General features: G+C 41.1%; 1 protein-coding gene across 1 annotated transcript in view; it reads left to right on the top strand.

The window, feature by feature from the left end:
- Ncoa6 (nuclear receptor coactivator 6) overlaps nucleotides 1-18,203 on the top strand; it is a 63,827-nt gene that overhangs the window by 31,555 nt on the left and 14,069 nt on the right. Inside the window, exons 8-10 of the mRNA XM_090352208.1 lie at nucleotides 2,892-4,008; nucleotides 9,153-9,274; nucleotides 13,994-17,023. Coding sequence (XP_090208334.1) covers nucleotides 2,892-4,008; nucleotides 9,153-9,274; nucleotides 13,994-17,023 — 4,269 coding nt within the window. The remainder of the gene's footprint in view (nucleotides 1-2,891; nucleotides 4,009-9,152; nucleotides 9,275-13,993; nucleotides 17,024-18,203) is intronic.

Here is an 18,203-nt window from a genome sequence, read left to right as displayed (position 1 = left end):
TGCAACTATTCAGCTCTTTTTTTTTTTTTTGCCAGTGCCAGTGCTTGAACTCAGGGCCTGAGCACTGTCCTTGGGCTTTCTCAAGGCTTGAGCTCTACACTGAGGCACAGCACTACTTCCAGCTTTTTCTATGTATGTGGTACCAAGGAATTGAACCTGGGTCTTTGTGCATGCTAGGCACAAACTCCCTGCCTATTCAGCTCTTCTTATTGAAAACAGCAATGTTCCAAATATTTATGTGCAAAGCAGCAGTAGACCTCTTAGAGCTCACTCAGTAGTAAAAAGGCATTTGTTGGAGGGGAAATTATAAATAGATGGACATACAGACATATGGCATGTTTGGAGAACTTTCAAAATCTTTCTGGACTCTGATGGCTCATGCCTGTAATCCTGGCAGCTTAGGAAGTCAAGATCTGAGAATCTCAGTTCAGAGCCAGCCTGGGCAGGAAAATCTCTGAGACTAAGAACAAGAAATTTTAGAGAGAAAATAAGATATAGTAGGATGGCTAAAAGGTAATATTAGTAAAGCACCAGTATAAAGACCCTGACTTCATTCTTTTGAGTTTATGGTGGTTTAGAGACCATGTGACTTTATCCTCTTACTCTTTTTTTCTTTTTTGGTTAGTCCTGGGGCTTGAACTCTGGGCCTGGGCTCTGTCCCTGAGTTCTTCAGCTAAGGCTAGTGCTCTGCCACTTGAACCACAGCACCACTTGAGGTTTTCTGATGTTTAATTGGAGATAAGAGTCTCATGGACTTTTATGCCCAGGCTGGCTTTGAGCCTGGATCCTCAGGTCTCAGTCTCCTGAGTTACTAGCATTACAGGCATGAGCCACTGGCGCCTGGCCCCCTCTTACCCTTTCTTATTTAAGCAGTTTGAACTAAGGTAACTCAAATATTTTCTGAACTCACATCCTCACTTGAAGTTAATTTGTAATGTCATTACAGCTTTAATTATAAATCACTGAAGAATAAAAAAAAAAATCCTGACTTTGTAAAGTTAGGGTTGGGAGAATGTGGCTTAGTGGTAGAGTGCTTGCCTAATAAACATGAAGCCCTGGGTTAGATTCCTCAGTACCACATACACAGGAAAAGCCAGAAGCGGCGTTATGGCTTGAGTGGTAGAGTGCTAAACTTGAGCAAAAGAAGCTTAGGGACAGTGCCCAGGCCCTGAGTTCAAGCTCCAGGACCAGCAAAATAATAAATAAATACAAGTTAAAAATACCTTTATGGGGGAGAGAAGGATAGAGCAGACTATTTGACTTTTCCTATCTGTTATTGCAAAACTGCATTCCTGACTTACATGAATTAATGATGTTTTTTAAATAGGAAGTTATAAAACAATGATGAAAATTTTTTTTTTTTATGCCAGTCCTGGGGCTTGAACTGGCACTATCCTTGGACACATTTTGCTCAAGGCTAGCACTCTTCCACTTGAGCCACAGTGCCACTTCTGGCTTTTTCTCTGAATGTAATACCAAGGAATGAAACCCAGGACTTCATGCATGCTAGGCAAGCACTCTACCACTAGGCTACACTCCTGGATGCAATTCTTTTTTTTTTTTTTCTGGATGAAATTCTTAATTCCTCTACTTCTAGCAGTTTTTTTTTAAAATATATTTTCCACCTATTGTTTTGATTTGCACAATTAAGCCTATCGAATGTAGCTCTCTTCTCATTTATTTTACTCTTAGGCTATTTCTCTTGTTTTTACTGTTTCCTGAGAAAATACTTGTCTTTTAAAAAAAAAAAAAATGTGGCTAGGCACCGTGACTCAGCCTGTAATCCTAGCTACTCAGAAGGCTAAGATCTGAGGATCAAGGTTCAAAGCCAGCCCCGGCACAAAAGGACCCGAGACTCTTGTCTCCAATTAACCCCTAGAAAACGGGAAATGGAGCTTGGTTCAAGGGTAGGGTGGTAGCCTTGAGCTGAAGAGCTCAGGGATAACGCCCAGGCCCAGAATTCAAGTCTCACAGCTGACCAAAAAAAAGAAGCATTTTAAAATAAATGTGCAGAATTAATGAGGTTTTTCTACAAGGATACTGGCACAATTCTTTGTTTGACCGATCATTCATGCAGAGTTTTACTTCACTAGCCTACAATACTTTCATTAAATTTTCACAATACATAGCTTTAGGTCGGTCACATTAGAATAATACCATACAGTTTTTCTCTTTGTTTAATGTGGAAGAAAGTAAACTTGATGGATTTTTTTTTTTTTTTGCCAGTCCTGGGCCTTGAATTCTGGGCCTGAGCACTATCCTTGGGCTTCTCCTCAAAGCTAGCACTCTACCACTTGAGCCACAGCACCACTTTTGGCTTTTCAATGTATGTGGTACTGAGGAATCGAACCCGGGTCTTTGTGCATGCTAGGTAAGCACTCTACTACTAGGCCAAACTCCTGGCTGAACTTGATTTTTTAAATATTATCTTTAAGTCACCAAAAAAACTAAAGAAATTCTTTCTCCTTTGGTATATCGTAATGCAAAATATACATTATCCTTTATGGATCTGTATAGTTTAAAAACCTCATAGAAGGTGAGCATGGTTGCTCATGCCTGTAATCTTAGCTACTCAGGAGGCTGACATCTGAAGATCGTGGTTCAAAGCCAGCCTGGGCACTAAAAAGTCAGTGAAACTCTTTATCTCCAATTAACCACCGGAAAACTGGAAGTGATGCTGAGGCTCAAGGGATAGGGCAATAGCCTTGAGCTGAAGAGCTCAGGAACAGCGCCCAGGCCCAGACTTCAAATGCCATGATAAAAAAAAAAAATCCTCACAAAAAATACCAGATGCACTATATGTTAGTCAGATGTCAGTGTCTAATAAGATAATATTTATTTCTGAAAAGAAGTATTTCTTTCTGAAACTATGTCTTTGTTTTATTTTTAAGGTGGTCCAGGAGCTGGTCCTCCTCAAAACCAGATGCAGGTGTCTCACGGGCCACCAAATATGATGCAACCGAGCCTCATGGGAATTCATGGCAACATGAACAACCAGCAGGCTGGTAGTTCTGGGGTTCCTCAGGTGAACCTGGGCAACATGCAAGGCCAGCCTCAGCAGGGCCCACCATCTCAACTAATGGGCATGCACCAGCAGATTGTGCCCTCCCAGGGCCAAATGGTCCAGCAACAAGGAACTTTGAACCCTCAGAACCCTATGATCCTTTCAAGGGCCCAGCTTATGCCACAGGGCCAGATGATGGTGAACCCTCAGAACCAAAACCTTGGGCCCTCACCCCAAAGGATGACCCCACCCAAGCAGATGCTTTCCCAGCAGGGCCCACAAATGATGGCTCCACATAACCAGATGATGGGCCCCCAGGGACAAGTTTTGCTTCAACAAAACCCAATGCTAGATCAGATCATGACCAATCAGATGCAGGGGAATAAGCAGCAGTTTAACACTCAGAACCAATCCAATGTCATGCCGGGACCAGCCCAGATAATGAGGGGACCAACTCCAAACATGCAAGGAAACATGGTGCAGTTTACAGGACAGATGTCAGGACAACTGCTGCCCCAGCAAGGGCCTGTGAACAACAGTCCATCTCAGGTTATGGGGATTCAAGGGCAGGTCCTGAGGCCACCAGGCCCTAGCCCACACATGGCTCAGCAGCATGGAGATCCTGCCACTACAGCAAATAATGATGTCAGCTTGTCTCAGATGATGCCTGATGTTAGCATGCAACAAACCAACTTGGTCCCCCCCCATGTGCAGGCCATGCAGGGAAACAGTACCTCGGGAAACCACTTCTCAGGCCATGGGATGCCTTTCAATGCACCTTTCAGTGGAGCACCGAATGGAAATCAAATGCCCTGTGGTCAGAATCCAGGCTTCCCAGTCAATAAGGATGTAACACTAACGAGCCCCTTGTTGGTCAACTTGTTGCAGAGTGACATCTCTGCGGGCCATTTTGGGGTAAACAATAAACAAAATAATACCAATGCAAATAAACCGAAGAAGAAGAAACCCCCTCGGAAGAAGAAAAATAGTCAGCAAGACCTAAAGTAGGTTGTGGTCATTTTGCCTCAAATCTTACTCATTTGTTTTTATGTGGACACTTTTGTTGATGGAAAATTTTAAGCCTATATAAAATTAGAGGAGCATAACAGGATCTACTTCAACAGATATCAGTTCATTGCACATATTACCTATATTCTCTGCCAGTACATTGTTGATTATTTTAAAGCAAATTTACTGTTAAGTACTTCAGTGCTACCTATAAAAGATAAGGATAGTTCTTTCATATGACCACACAATATCATTAGCATGCCTACAAAATTTGTTAGCCCCTTGCCACTCTCTGGTGCCTCATGCCTGTAAACCTTGCTACAGGAGACTAAGATCTGAGGATTGTGGTTTGAAACCAGCCCAGGCAGAAAACCTTGAGACTCTTTTCTCTCCAGCAAAAAGACAGAAATGGAAATGTGGCTCAAGTGGTAGAGTGCCATTCTTGAGCAAAAAAAAGCTAGAGATTGCAGCAAGATCCTGAGTTCAAACCCCAAAATACTGGCACCAAAAAAAAAGAAAAAAATTAATCCCTTAAGAGTTTAATATGTCCAAAACATGGCTCACATTTCTGAATTTCTTATTCTCTTCTTGCAATGTATTTGTTCAACTAAGGATCCAAATAGTATTGTCACCTTGTAATTTATTGATGTCACTTAATTCTGGAGTCTTAGTGGGATTATCTTAATCTTGTGGCACTCAAAGCCTAAAATGTAAACCAGTGCTGCACACGGCAACTGAACAAAGCATTAGCTTCCAGTTTATCATGGCTTGTTGAGCCAGAGGGGCTCAACAAACTATGGAGACACCCTTCTATCTCTCAAATAAACATGGCCTTTTGTACAAGTGCGTTTTCTTTAAAGACCTTTTATCATACTTTGAAACTTAAGATGATTGGACTTTTTTTTTTTTTTTTTTGCCAGTCCCAGGGCTTGAATTCAGGGCCTAAGCACTGTCCTTGGGCTTTATCAAGGCTAGAGCTCTACCACTTGAGCCACAGCACCACTTCCAGCTTTTTTTTTTTTTTTTTTTTACTATGTATGTGGTGCCAGGGAGTCGTAATTCAGGTCTCAGTGCATGCTAGGCAAGCACTCTACCACTAGGCTAAATTACTAGCCCAAGATGTTAAGATAATTGGATCTTTTACAGTCAGTTATCCTTTCAGTAAAGCTCCTCCAGGTGAGCTTTTTTTGCTAGTGCACAACAGCAAGAGCAAGTAATAATTTATATTTTCTGAACCTAAGTATTAATTTAAGAGGTTTCTGATTTTGATATTTCCAGAAAAATATTGATTGAACTTAATTTTCAGCTTTTAATTATAAAATAATCTCAGACATCAACAGGAATAGTAACTAGCATATATGAAGCATTAATTGAAGACAATTGCTAGAACTATTTAAAAAAAAAATAGAGGCCCTGACACTGGTGGCTCATTCCTCTAATCCCAGCTACTAGGAGGCTGAGACTTGGAGGATCATGGTCAAAGCAAGCCCAGGCAGAAAAGTCCATGTGATTCTCCATTCAATGCAGAAAGTCAGACGGGAGGCATGGCTGAAATGGTGGATCATCAACCATGAGCAAACAAGCTAAGCGAATATGAGGCCTCTGAGTTAAGCCCCCAAACAACAGGGAAATTTTATTTAAATAATCTTCAAATTTCAAACTAAAATCAGCTACTGGTTTTTATTATTGTGTTATTTTTTATTATTATTTTCAATTGGTTGTTCAAGAGAAAGACCAGATACTTTCATTCAGCCTTCACAACACTTTTTGGTATAATCTGTTAAATCATTTGAACTTTCTGTTTAAGTCTTATGCAATAGCCTGTCGTGTTATTATATTAATCTGTATTTTCCTGAATTTAAATTCATTCATGCTTTATTTAACTAATTTTTTTTCTGGTAGTTCTTCCTCAGTTAATTTCTTTTTTAAATTATTTTTTATTGTAATGTATAGATAGAGGGGTTACATTTACATTCTCCAGATAGTAGGTACATTAATTCTCACACATTGACACCCCTTCTCATGTTTTTGTCTCCATTTTCCTTCCCCCTCAGTTAATTTCTTTTACTGATTTCAACATAACAGGAATAACGTTTTTGTTTTTTGTTTTTTCTCTTTTCTCCTGCTGGGGCTTGAATTCTGGGTCTGGGTACTGTCCCTGAGCTTCTTTTGCTCAAGGCTAGCACTCTACCACTTGAGCCACAGCTCCACTTCCAGCTTTTTCTGTTTATGTGGTATTGAGGAATTGAGCCAGGGCTTCATGCATTCTAGACAAGCACTCTACCACTAAGCTACATTCCCAGCCCTAGGAATAACATGTTGTAAAAATATTTGTGTTACTCTCTCCAGTTATCTCAGAGTAAATTATAAGTCTAGTCAGTTGCAACTGGTATGCATCTCTGCTGTCTTAACTAGTCCTGAGAGAGGTTGCCTACTTTTATACCTATATATTATGAAAAAGACCTTGTCCAATATTAAGTTTCTAGGAAAGGGAGGGAATAGGTTTAATCTGAGGATCTGTTCCTAGCGTACTGTGGAATTTTATACTCAAAAAGGCATTTGTTTTCTCATGAGGAAACTAAAAAATATCCACTGATATCCACACATCCAAAGAACCAGCATGTTCATATCCTTCATTTGGTTTTGGTAATTTCACTCTTGACTTTATCTTTCTCTCCTATACTTCTAGTTTCCCTTTGTATCATGAGGAAACATATACATATACATATATATATATGTATATATGGAACTCTAGCAACTACCTAAATTTTTTTAAGCTATAGAGTTTTTTCATTAATTTTTTCTAGCCCGGGGGCTTGAACTCAGGGCCTGAGCACTGTTCTTGGGCTTTTTCCTCAAGGCTAGCACTCTACCACTTGAGCCACACCACCATTTCGGCTTTTTCTGTGTATATGGTACCAAGGAATCGAACCCAGGTCTTCATGCATTGTAGGCAAGCATTCTACCACTAAGCCAAACTCCCAGTCCTTTAATTAGTTTTTTGTGCCAGTCTTAGGGCTTGAATTCAGGGACTGGGCACTCAAGGCTAGCCCTCTACCACTTGAGCCATAGTTCCACTTCTTTTTTTTTTTTTAGTAGTATATTGGAGATAAAAGTATCATGGACTTTTCTGCCTGAGCTAGCTTCAAACCTCAATCCTAGCTTCCTTGAGTAGCAAGGATTACAGATATAAGCCATTGGTACTCAGCTTAGCCATAGTCCTTTTTTTATTCCCCTGTCGGTCATAGGGCTTGGACTCTTGGACCCTGGGCCTCGGCATTGTCCCTGAGCTCTTCTGCTTGAGGCTACTGCCGTACCCTTGGAGCCACAGCACCACTTCCAGTTTTTTAGTGGTTAATTGGAGATAAGAGTCTCTTGATCTTTAGTGCCCTGGGCTGGCTTTGAACCATGATCTTCAGATCTCAGGCCTCCTGAGTAGCTAGGATTACAGGGATTACAGGTATGAGCTACTGCACCCAGCTTGTTTTTTTTTTTGCTTTTGTTTTTTTGTTTTTGTTTTTTTTTTTTTTTTTGCCAGTCCTGGAGCTTAAACTCAGGGCCTGGAGACTGTCCTAGCACTTTCTCAAGGCTAGTGCTCCACCACTTGAACCACAGCACCATTTCCAGCTTTTTCTGTGTATGTGGTACTGAGAAATTGAACCAGGGCTTTGTGCATGCTAGGCAAGCACTCTTCCATTAGGCCACACTCCCAGCCCATCCATAGTCTTTTATAAGTAAAAGATAAACACAGAAGCATTGCCTGTAATTTGAAATGAGTGGGAAGTAATATAAAGAACAGCTTAGTATAGGTGTCTGGATTTGCTAAGGACTTGCTTCAGATTTCTGAATTCCCAGGTACTAATGCTTCTACAATGCACTTAGGGGCCGGACACTTACAGCTCATGCTTGTAATTCTAACTACTCAGGGGATCGAGATCTGAGGATCTTTGTTCAAAGCCAGCCTGAATAGCAAAGTCTTGTGAGACTCATCTCCACTTAACCACCAAAATGCTGAAATGAAGCTGTGGCTCAAGCAGTAGAGTGCTCACTTTGAAGGAAAACAAAAACAAAACAAAGCCTCAAGGATAGCACCTAAGTCTTGAGTTCAATCCCCAAGACTGGTACATACACACACACACACACACACACACACACACACACACGCACACACACACACACACAAAATCACTTATGGTACCATATCCAGAGTATGAGACTGCCTAAAAGTGCCCTTGACTGTAATTGGGGCAAAGGGAAACTAGTGGAATAGTAAAGATGAAGCTAAGAGTGAAATTACAAACCAAAAGGATATGAACATGCTGGTTCTTTATATATGTGGATATCAGTGGATAAGTTTCTTCATTTTTTTCTTTCCCACTTAAGTGTAAGCTACATGTAAAAATGAAGATATCCCAAAGCCAACAGTTATGTCTATAAGTACTCATTCTGCAGCAGAATTGATTATCTTTGTTTTAATGTTCTTCCCCTTTGTTTTCTGAATACCATTTCCATCTGCCAATTTACAGCCTGCTATAGGGTATTATGAATTATTGGATTTTGGTTGAATTTGTTTTGCCAATTATATTGTGATTTCACAGGAATAGTCCTTTACAACTTTGATAGCCCCAAACATCTTTAGGTTGAACATTACAAGCAGGGCACTGGTGGCTCACACCTGTAATCCTAGTTACTTAGAAGGCTGCAGTCTAAGGATCTCAGTTCCAAGTCAACCCGAGTAAGAAAGTCTGTAAGACTCTTATCTCCAATTAACCACTGGAAAACTGAAGTGGAGCTATAGTTCAAAGTGTAGTTCAAAGCTCTAGCCTTGAGCAAAAGAGCTCATGGACAGCACCCAGGCCTAGAGTTCAAGCCCATGACAAAAAACAACCAAAAAATATGTAAACATTGCAGCAGGAATTTGGGGTACAATTAGATATAGTTGTATTTGATAAAGAAAAATTTACCATTTAATGAAATTGCCAGGTTTTATGTTAATATGAGTGATTACACAGACTGAAGATATATAGTGATAGGCATGATATAGCACACATTGTAATTCTTCAGAAATAGGGAAAAGGTTGAGCAAGTTTCATGTATTTCTTATACAACCTATTATCGTATTTGTTGTTTATTTTTTTAGCACCCCAGATAATCGCCCAGCTGGTCTGGAAGACGCTGATCAGCAACCATTGCCTGGAGAACAAGGAATTAATTTAGACAACACAGGCCCTAAACTGCCAGAATTTTCAAACCGGCCACCAGGTAATAAAATTTTAGCTAAAAATTTTGTATTTGTTATGGTACGCAACATTACAAGGCTACTTTCTCTGTGAGAAACAATATTTTGTCTGTTGACTAGTCTGCTTTAGTGATTTAATATGCCCATTATTTGAAAGTTTTATCTTGAATATAAGTAATTTACAAAGCTAACTTCTACAGGCATATACACGTGTATGCTTGTACATACATTTACATACATTCTGCTCAAGTTATATTCATTAAGTCCTCATAAAAAGTCAGGCTGAAATGTGAAAAAATCAGTCTGAAACTGATCTTGTTGATGTTAAAGCTCTAATTTGTATCAGAACGAAATAGGATTAAATGGAAAGATGTTTTCAGTCTAATCCTGCTTACCTGCCTTGCCTACAGTCTGTCTCCTGGGACTTTCTTAAAGTAGAGAACTACCAGGGATTTAAGTCAAGATGATCTTTTTTTTTAATTTATTAATCTTAAACTGTAAACAATTTATAAAGAATAATAAAAGACAAGTAGATGTAGCCACTACCAGCTTAATAATTTATTATCAAGGTTAAATATCAGTATTGTTGAGGACGGTCAGGTGCTAGTAGCTCACTCCTGTAATCCTAGCTACTCACGAGGCTGAGGATTGTGGTTCAAAGCCAGCCCGGGCAGGAAAGTCCATGAGACTCTTATCTCCAATTAACCACCAGAAAACTGGACGTAATGCTGTGTCTCCAGTGGTAGAGTGCTATCTTTGAGCTGACGAGCTCAGGTATAGCACCCAGGCCCAGAGTTCAAGCCCCACAATGGGCACACACATAAAAAAAAAGAAAGAAAGAAAGAAAGAAAAGTATTGTTGATAACTTCTCTAATTATAAAATATTTTCCTTTCAATGTTGGTGAAGTATCTTAAAGAGGAAAAAGCTTCTAATTCATTTCAACCCACCTATTATATTCCTGGTTATTCTTGTCCTAGATAGTGGCTTATTTCTTCATGAATTAAAGATATAATCAAAGCCCTTCACATTTAGGCCACTATGTGTCTACGTTCTTCCTTATGCTTTGTTTCTTCCTCGCTAGGGGTTCCAACTCCTTTGTGACTATAAACAAACCTTAATCTACCCTTAGTTTATACATTTTTAAAGTAAATTTTAAGAGAAGTAAATCCATCATGATGTCAATACTTAGTGTCATTTTTTTACTAATCGCTTAACATAGCACACTTCCCACAATTGGGGCTGGGACATCTCCAGTCTTTGATAAATATGTCCAGAAGGTATTATAAGCAGGAAGGTACTCTCCTTCCTCAGACACATCTGAACTCTTGTATGAATTCATACACATTTATTGCCTGTTTTCTGCAGGAGCTTTGCAGGCTAAATAGGTTTGAATTTGCCATGTAGTTTCTTAAACAAAGATGTAAATTTAAATGCAAGTTTGAAAGAGTCCATATAACTTCTGCTAGCCTATACAAACCTAATTTTATTTACTACTTGCCTGGTGCCTTAAAATGTTATAAATTTAAACCTTTGCTAATACATGTGGTTCTTTATTGTGTTATGGGCACTATGTGTGTCCTGGCTTTTCCTCTCACCTTTCTCTCACATTAATGTATTATTACTGTTGCCCTTTGTATAATGGCCTCTAGCTTCTGGACTCATTGTGACAGTCATACGTTTAGCTGTTAGTTTTGAGTGTCCAATATATTGTCTGTGCTACCTTCTTGGTATTTACTATACTATCTGGTAAGTTAGTTTTATAGGTGAGATTAAAGTCATCAGTTTTATACCCTGACATAAACAAACTTTTGCAGAAATTAGATTTTCTTAATGTGTGAACCCCAGAGTAGATTACAAAATAAAAACACACTGCATTTGACCTGTATAAATGCCATATATTACTGGCTTTATAAATGTCAAGAAATTGTAATCCTAGCTACTCAAGAGGCTGAGACCCAAGCCCAAGAGTAAGGCGATAGCCTTGAGCTGAAGAGCCCAGGGACAATGCCCAGGCCCAGGGGTAAGGTGATAGCCTTGAGCTGAAGAGCTCAGGGATAGCACCCGGGCCCATAGTTGGGGCCCCATGACCCACAAAAAAATAAAAATAAATACATGTCAAGAAATTAACTTTTGGGCCGGGAGTTTGGCCTAGTGGTTAAAGTGCTTGCCTAGCATGCATGAAGACCCGGGTTCAATTCCTCGGTACCACATACATAGAAAAAAGCCAGAAATGGTGCTGAGGCCCAAGTGGTAGAGCTCTAGCCTTGAGAAAGTCCAAGGACAGTGTTCAGGCCCTGAGCGCAAGCCCAGGACTGGCAAAAAAAAAAAAAAAAAAGAAATTAACTTTTGAAGGCTGGGAATGTGGCCTAGTGGCAGAGTGCTTGTGTAGCATTTATGAAGCCCTGGGTTTAATTCCTCAGCACCACATAAACAGAAAAGGCCAGAAGTGGCACTGTGGCTCAAGTGGTAGAATACTAGCCTTGAGCAAAAGAAGCTCAGGGATAGTGCCTGGGCCCTGAGTTCAAGCTCCAGGACTGGCAAAAAAAAAAAGTAAGTTAATTTGAGCTTAAAATAAAAGAGGTTTCTCAGAACTATCTTCAAAACCAGATTTTGCTCATTATACCATTGATATCATGGAAATCATTGGATAGAAGACATTCATTAGCTGCTGAGTACAGAATCTGACCCAGAACATTTGATAGCAGCTCTATAGAAATCTTAAGCCTACAAAAATATGTTCTGAGTCCATCCATATTCAAATATTTTCTGTTTAATAGCTCAAATCGGTCCTGTTTCCATATTTGTTTAATGTAAATGTTACTGTCCTCTTGACTTGAGAAAATTAGTCCTACAAATAATGTGGAAGTTGTTACCACCACAGCATTAATGTATAATTAAAATTAATAGTCTACAGAAAAAAAATCTTAAGCCTATAAAAAAATAATAATAAAACAATATCAAAAAAAATACAGGGGCCGGGAGTTTGGCCTAGTGGTAGAGTGCTTGCCTAGCATGCACGAAGACCTGGGTTCGATTCCTTGGTACCACATACATACAAAAAAAAAAAGCCAGAAGTGATGCTGAGGCTCAAGTGGTAGAGCTCTAGCCTTGAGAAAGTCCAAGGCCCATGCTCAGGCCCTGAGCTAAAGCCCAGGACTGGCAAAAAATAAATAAATAAAATTTTAAAAATACAGTCCAACTGCCAGAGCCAGCCATTCATATTCCTGCACCTTCTGAAAACCTTCTGAATATATTTTTTCATGCAACCATGGAATAATCAGATTTGTGGAATTGGATTCCAGATATTTACTCATTTTTCCCCATTGAATCATTTTCATAATTGGTTTACATTGAATATCTTCCTATCCTTTCTACTGACTGTGTAAAGCTTTTTGTTCTAAAATGTCATGTAAAATTCTCACCAAAGAGGAAATCATTTGAAATGTTGCTCTAAATGTCTGGCCAGCGTTACCCCTCAGAGTCCTTTTCACAAAATCATTGTTTATTCCTGAGGGCTATGCTTCTAGCTTATTTATTTTCTAAGTGTGGCTTTATTGAGAATATTTTCCAAATAGAATTTTACATGTAAAAAGATGAATAGAAATTAATATGTATAAAAACTTGAGGACAGGGCCTGAAGTTTGGCCTAGTGGTAGAGTGCTTGTCTTACATGCTTGAAGACCTGGGTTTGATTCCTTGCTACCACATAAATAGAAAAAAGTCAGAAGTGGTGCTTGGCTCAAGTAGTAGAGCTCTATCCTTGAGAAAGCACAAGGACAGTGTTCAAGCCCTGAGTTCAACCCCCAAGACTGGCAAAAAAAAAAAAAAAAAGCAAAACCTTGAGGCCAGGAATGTGATAGAGTACTTGCCTAGCATTCACGAAGCCCTGGGTTCAATACCTTGGTACCACATACACAGAAAAAGCCAGAAATGGTGCTGTGGCTAAAGTGGTAGAGCACTAGCCGTGAGCACAGAGCGGCTCAGGGACAGTACCCAGGCCCTGAGTTCAAGCCCCAGGACTGGCCAAGCAAACAAACAACCTTGAATACCTTCATTTTCAACGTATTGTCAGCCCTTGTTGATCCCTTTATTTATTAAACTGATACAAACCGAGGGGCTGTGTAATTCTTACAGTCAACTCTAAAGAATTGAACCCAAAACTTGCAGCATAGTATATGGAGTCAACGGATTGGAGTAATTTTAAAATCCTCTTAAGGAACTGAATCCAAGAATGTTATATTTTACTTCTGTTGAAAGAATAAAAGGCCATCTTCAGTGCTGATGTTTTCAACAAAACCAAGCCTTAAAAGAAACTAATTCTTTGCTACCAAAAAAGCACTTAAATGCTTTACTTCATTCACATGTACAGTGAAGTGCTGATTATATCTACATGAGACCTGAATGCTTGGAGGCCAGCTACTTGGTAATCATGCTTGGCTAGTAGTCTCAACCATTTGCTGTACATAGCACAGAGTACCTATAAGAAATTTTGGTACAGTACTACACCATTCAGACCCTGAACCCTGAGAGACTCCAGGTTCTTAATGCTTTACTTTTTGTTCCTTAAACAGCATGCCACTTTGCTCACTTCGAATAATGAGGTACCTGTCCCAGGAGCGTGCATACCTGAGCTGTTTGTACACAATCTGCTGCCCAAATGAGTATTACTCAGCTATACTCTAAAGGTAGCAGAGTTTTCTTGAGCAAATCTAACTTGCTTGATTTTGGGGGCTTGTTTTAGGTTATCCTACTCAACCAGTTGAACAGAGGCCACTTCAGCAGATGCCTCCTCAACTCATGCAGCATGTGGCACCCCCACCACAGCAACCACAGCAGCAGCCACAGCCACAACTGTCGCAGCAGCAGCAACAGCAGCAGCAGCAGCAGCCGCCGCCACCACCACCACCACCGCCACCACCACCACCACCACCACCACCTCCTAGTCAACCACAATCTCAGCAGCAGCAACAACAAATGATGATGATGCTTATGATGCAGCAAGATCCCAAATCCATTAGGCTTCCAGTCTCTCAAAATGTCCATCCCCCAAGGGGCCCTCTGAACACTGACTCTCAGAGAATGCCCATGCAACAGAGTGGCAATGTGCCTGTCATGGTCAGTTTGCAAGGACCTGCCTCTGTGCCACCATCACCCGATAAACAAAGGATGCCAATACCTGTGAATACTCCTTTGGGAAGTAATTCAAGGAAAATGGTATACCAAGAAAACCCACAAAATCCTTCTAGTTCACCATTGGGAGAAATGCCCTCACTTCCTGAAGCAGGCAGCAGTGAAGTACCATCTGTCTCAGGAGGCCCAAACAACATGTCTTCCCATTTAGTAGTTTCTCAGAATCAGTTACTGATGACCGGGCCCAAACCTGGCCCCTCCCCACTTTCAGCAACTCAAGGTGCAACTCCTCAACAGCCCCCTGTAAATTCCCTGCCCAGCTCCCATGGCCACCATTTTCCAAATGTGGCTGCTCCAACCCAAACAGCAAGGCCTAAAACACCAAACAGAGCCAGCCCCAGACCTTATTATCCCCAGACACCCAACAACCGCCCTCCTAGCACAGAACCTTCAGAAATCAGTCTGTCACCTGAAAGACTCAATGCCTCCATAGCAGGACTCTTCCCTCCACAGATAAATATTCCTTTACCTCCTAGGCCAAATTTAAACAGGGGTTTTGATCAACAGGGCCTAAATCCAACAACTCTAAAGGCCATTGGGCAAGCACCTTCAAATCTCACCTTAAATAATCCTTCCAATTTTACTGCTCCACAAACTCACAAAGTAGATTCTGTGGTGGTAAATTCTGGAAAGCAGGCTAATTCTGGAGCAACAAAACGAGCAAGTCCCAGTAGCAGTCGGAGGTCTAGTCCTGGGTCTAGTAGGAAAACTACCCCAAGTCCTGGGAGGCAAAATTCAAAAGTCCCTAAACTTTCTCTGGCCTCTCAAACAAGCACAGCCCTGATACAGAATGTGGAGTTGCCAAGAAATGTATTGGTTAACCCGACTCCTCTGGGCAATCCTTCCATGCATGGGAGTTTTCCTAACAACAATGGGTTGAATCCTCAGAATCCCTCCATGCCCGTAGCTGCAGTAGGGGCTGTTCTTGATGATAACAAGGAGAGCTTGATTGTACCTCAGGATAGTGATTGCCAGAATTATCAGGGTAGAAAGGAGCAGCTAAATGTCGAGCTAAAAACAGCCCCGGCCCATGAACTTAAAATGGTCATCCCTGAAGATCAATCCAAAAAGGATGGGCAATCTTCAGATCCTAACAAACTTCCCAGTGTTGAAGAAAACAAAACTTTGATGTCTCCTGCCATGAGGGAGGCACCAACATCATTAAGTCAACTTCTTGATAACTCCGGAGCTCCTAATGTGACCATTAAACCCCCGGGACTTACAGATTTGGAAGTAACACCTCCAGGAACTTCAGGGGAAGACCTCAAGAAAGCATCTGTCATTCCCACGCTGCAGGACCCATCTTCTAAGGAATCCTCTAGTGCCCTGAATTTACCTCACAGTCATGAGCCGTGTTCAACCATTGTGCATCCAGAATTGAATGAGGTCAGTTCTAACGTTGCACCAAGCATCCCTCCAGTAATGTCAAGACCTGTTTGCTCTTCCTCCATCTCCACTCCCTTGCCCCCAAATCAAATAACTGTATTTGTCACTTCCAATCCCATAACCACTTCAGCTAACACGTCAGCAGCCTTGCCAACGCATTTGCAGTCTGCATTGATGTCAACGGTTGTCACAATGCCCAATGTGGGCAACAAGGTTATGGTTTCTGAAGGACAGTCAGCTGCCCAGTCTAACGCCCGGCCTCAGTTCATTACACCTGTCTTTATCAACTCATCTTCAATAATTCAGGTTATGAAAGGATCACAGCCAAGCACAATTCCTGCAGCTCCACTGACTACCAACTCTGGCTTGATGCCTCCATCTGTGACAGTTGTTGGCCCTTTACATATACCTCAGAACATAAAATTTTCTTCAGCTCCTGTACCACCTAATGTCCCCGCCAGTAGTCCTGCTTCAAACATCCAGACGAGTCGACCCTTGGTCCTTAACTCTCGAGCCACTTCTGTTCAGCTTCCTTCCCCACCTTGTACATCCTCTCCTGTTGTTGCTCTTCATCCCCCTGTCCAGCAAGTGAAAGAGTTAAATCCAGATGAGGCTAGTCCTCAAGTGAACACCTCAGCAGATCCGAGCACTCTGCCTTCTTCACAGCCAACCACAATGGTTTCTCCTCTTTTGACCAATAGTCCAGGCTCTTCTGTCAACCGACGAAGCCCAGTCTCATCTAGTAAGGGCAAGGGAAAAGTGGACAAAATTGGCCAGATTTTGCTGACCAAAGCATGTAAGAAAGTTACGGGTTCTCTTGAGAAAGGAGAAGAGCAATATGGTGCAGATGGAGAGACTGAAGGCCAAGGACTAGAAACCACAACTCCTGCGCTCTTAGGATCTGAACAGTGCTCAACAGAATTGGACAGTAAAGCCCCAACACCCCCAGCAGCCACTCTGCTAAAAATGACTTCTAGTCCCATGGGCCCAGGTTCCACCCCAACTGGACCCGTCTTACCTGGCGGTGCTCTTCCCACCAACGTACGTTCAATAGTAACTACTCTGGTACCCTCTGAGCTCATCTCCACGGTGCCGACCACAAAAAACAATCATGGTGGCATAGCATCTGAACCCCTTGCAGGTGGCCTAGTGGAAGAGAAGGTGGGATCCCATCCAGAGCTTCTACCCAGCATAGGTATGTACTTGGTCTTGGCATCATCTGCTCATGTTGGAGTGTTTTGCTGACCTGTCCCACAAGAGAGAAAGCATGATTCATTTCTACTTGGAGAAAGGAATGACAAGAGTATTACTTCTACTTCTTAAAAGTAAATTAGAAGCCAAGTACTTATGGCTCACACCTGTAATCCTAGCTACTCAGGAGGCTGGTCCTGAGGAATCTTGGTTCAAAACCAGCCTGGACAGGAAAGTCCAGGAGGCTTTTATTTCCAGTCACCCACAGAAAGCTAGAAGTAGAGCTGTGGCTCAAGTGGTAAAGTGCTAGCCTTGAAAAAAGCCCAGAGACAGCTCTTAGGCCCAGAGCTCAAGCACCAGTCCTGGCCAAAAAAAAAAAAAAGTGAATTAGAGAACCAGAAGGGCCAGGAGCTTGGCCTAATGGTAGAGTGCTTACCTAGCATGCACGAAGCCCTAGGTTCAATTCCTCAGTTCCACATACCAAAAAAAAAAATTAGAGAACTGGAGACATTACTCAAATGATAAAGCATCCACCTAGTAAGTGAAAGGCCCTGGATTAAATCCCTAGTATTACCCAAATAAAACATTAGAAAATTTGCTTTTAAGTCCCATGTTAATTTTACATTCGTTAACATGATTCTCTACTTCTGAAGTAATGATGACACATTTCATTTATATGTAAGAGTTTCTCAGTTCACAAGGAAGCATTTTTCTTTTGTATAGATTATTTTTATGATAAACAGAAAGATATATATGTTTCAACTACAAATTTTCATGTGAAAGGGTCTCTAACATGAATTGTTTTGATATTATGAAACAAAAAAAGTTTAAGAACATCACAGTCAAAACAATCTAACACTAACAAACTAATGATCAAAGACATTGTCTTTTAGTTCATGGAAAACAAGAACATTTCGTAATTACAGAGAGAATGTCCTTGCTGTGGGTATGATGAGACAAAACAACTTACAGCTAGAGATGTAACAAACTCTGAACTAGGCTAGCAAAGTAGGGCTGGTTTCTTGACAACAATGATTACCTACTGTTGGCTGAGTGGCTCAAGGACAAAGGAAACATTGAGCAGGAACCATTCCCTTTTCTCTACTCACCACTCATTTATCATCATGGACTGGCCGCTGCTCCTTAATGTTCTGGTAAGCATGAGGAAGACAGTTCAATTCCAG

The sequence above is a fragment of the Megascapheus bottae genome, chromosome 18, assembly GCF_031878675.1.
Source record: "Megascapheus bottae isolate mThoBot1 chromosome 18, mThoBot2.hap1, whole genome shotgun sequence".
Classification (NCBI taxonomy): domain Eukaryota; kingdom Metazoa; phylum Chordata; class Mammalia; order Rodentia; family Geomyidae; genus Megascapheus; species Megascapheus bottae.
Note: the sequence above shows the minus strand (reverse complement) of the source record. Positions and strands in the feature narration are given on the sequence as shown.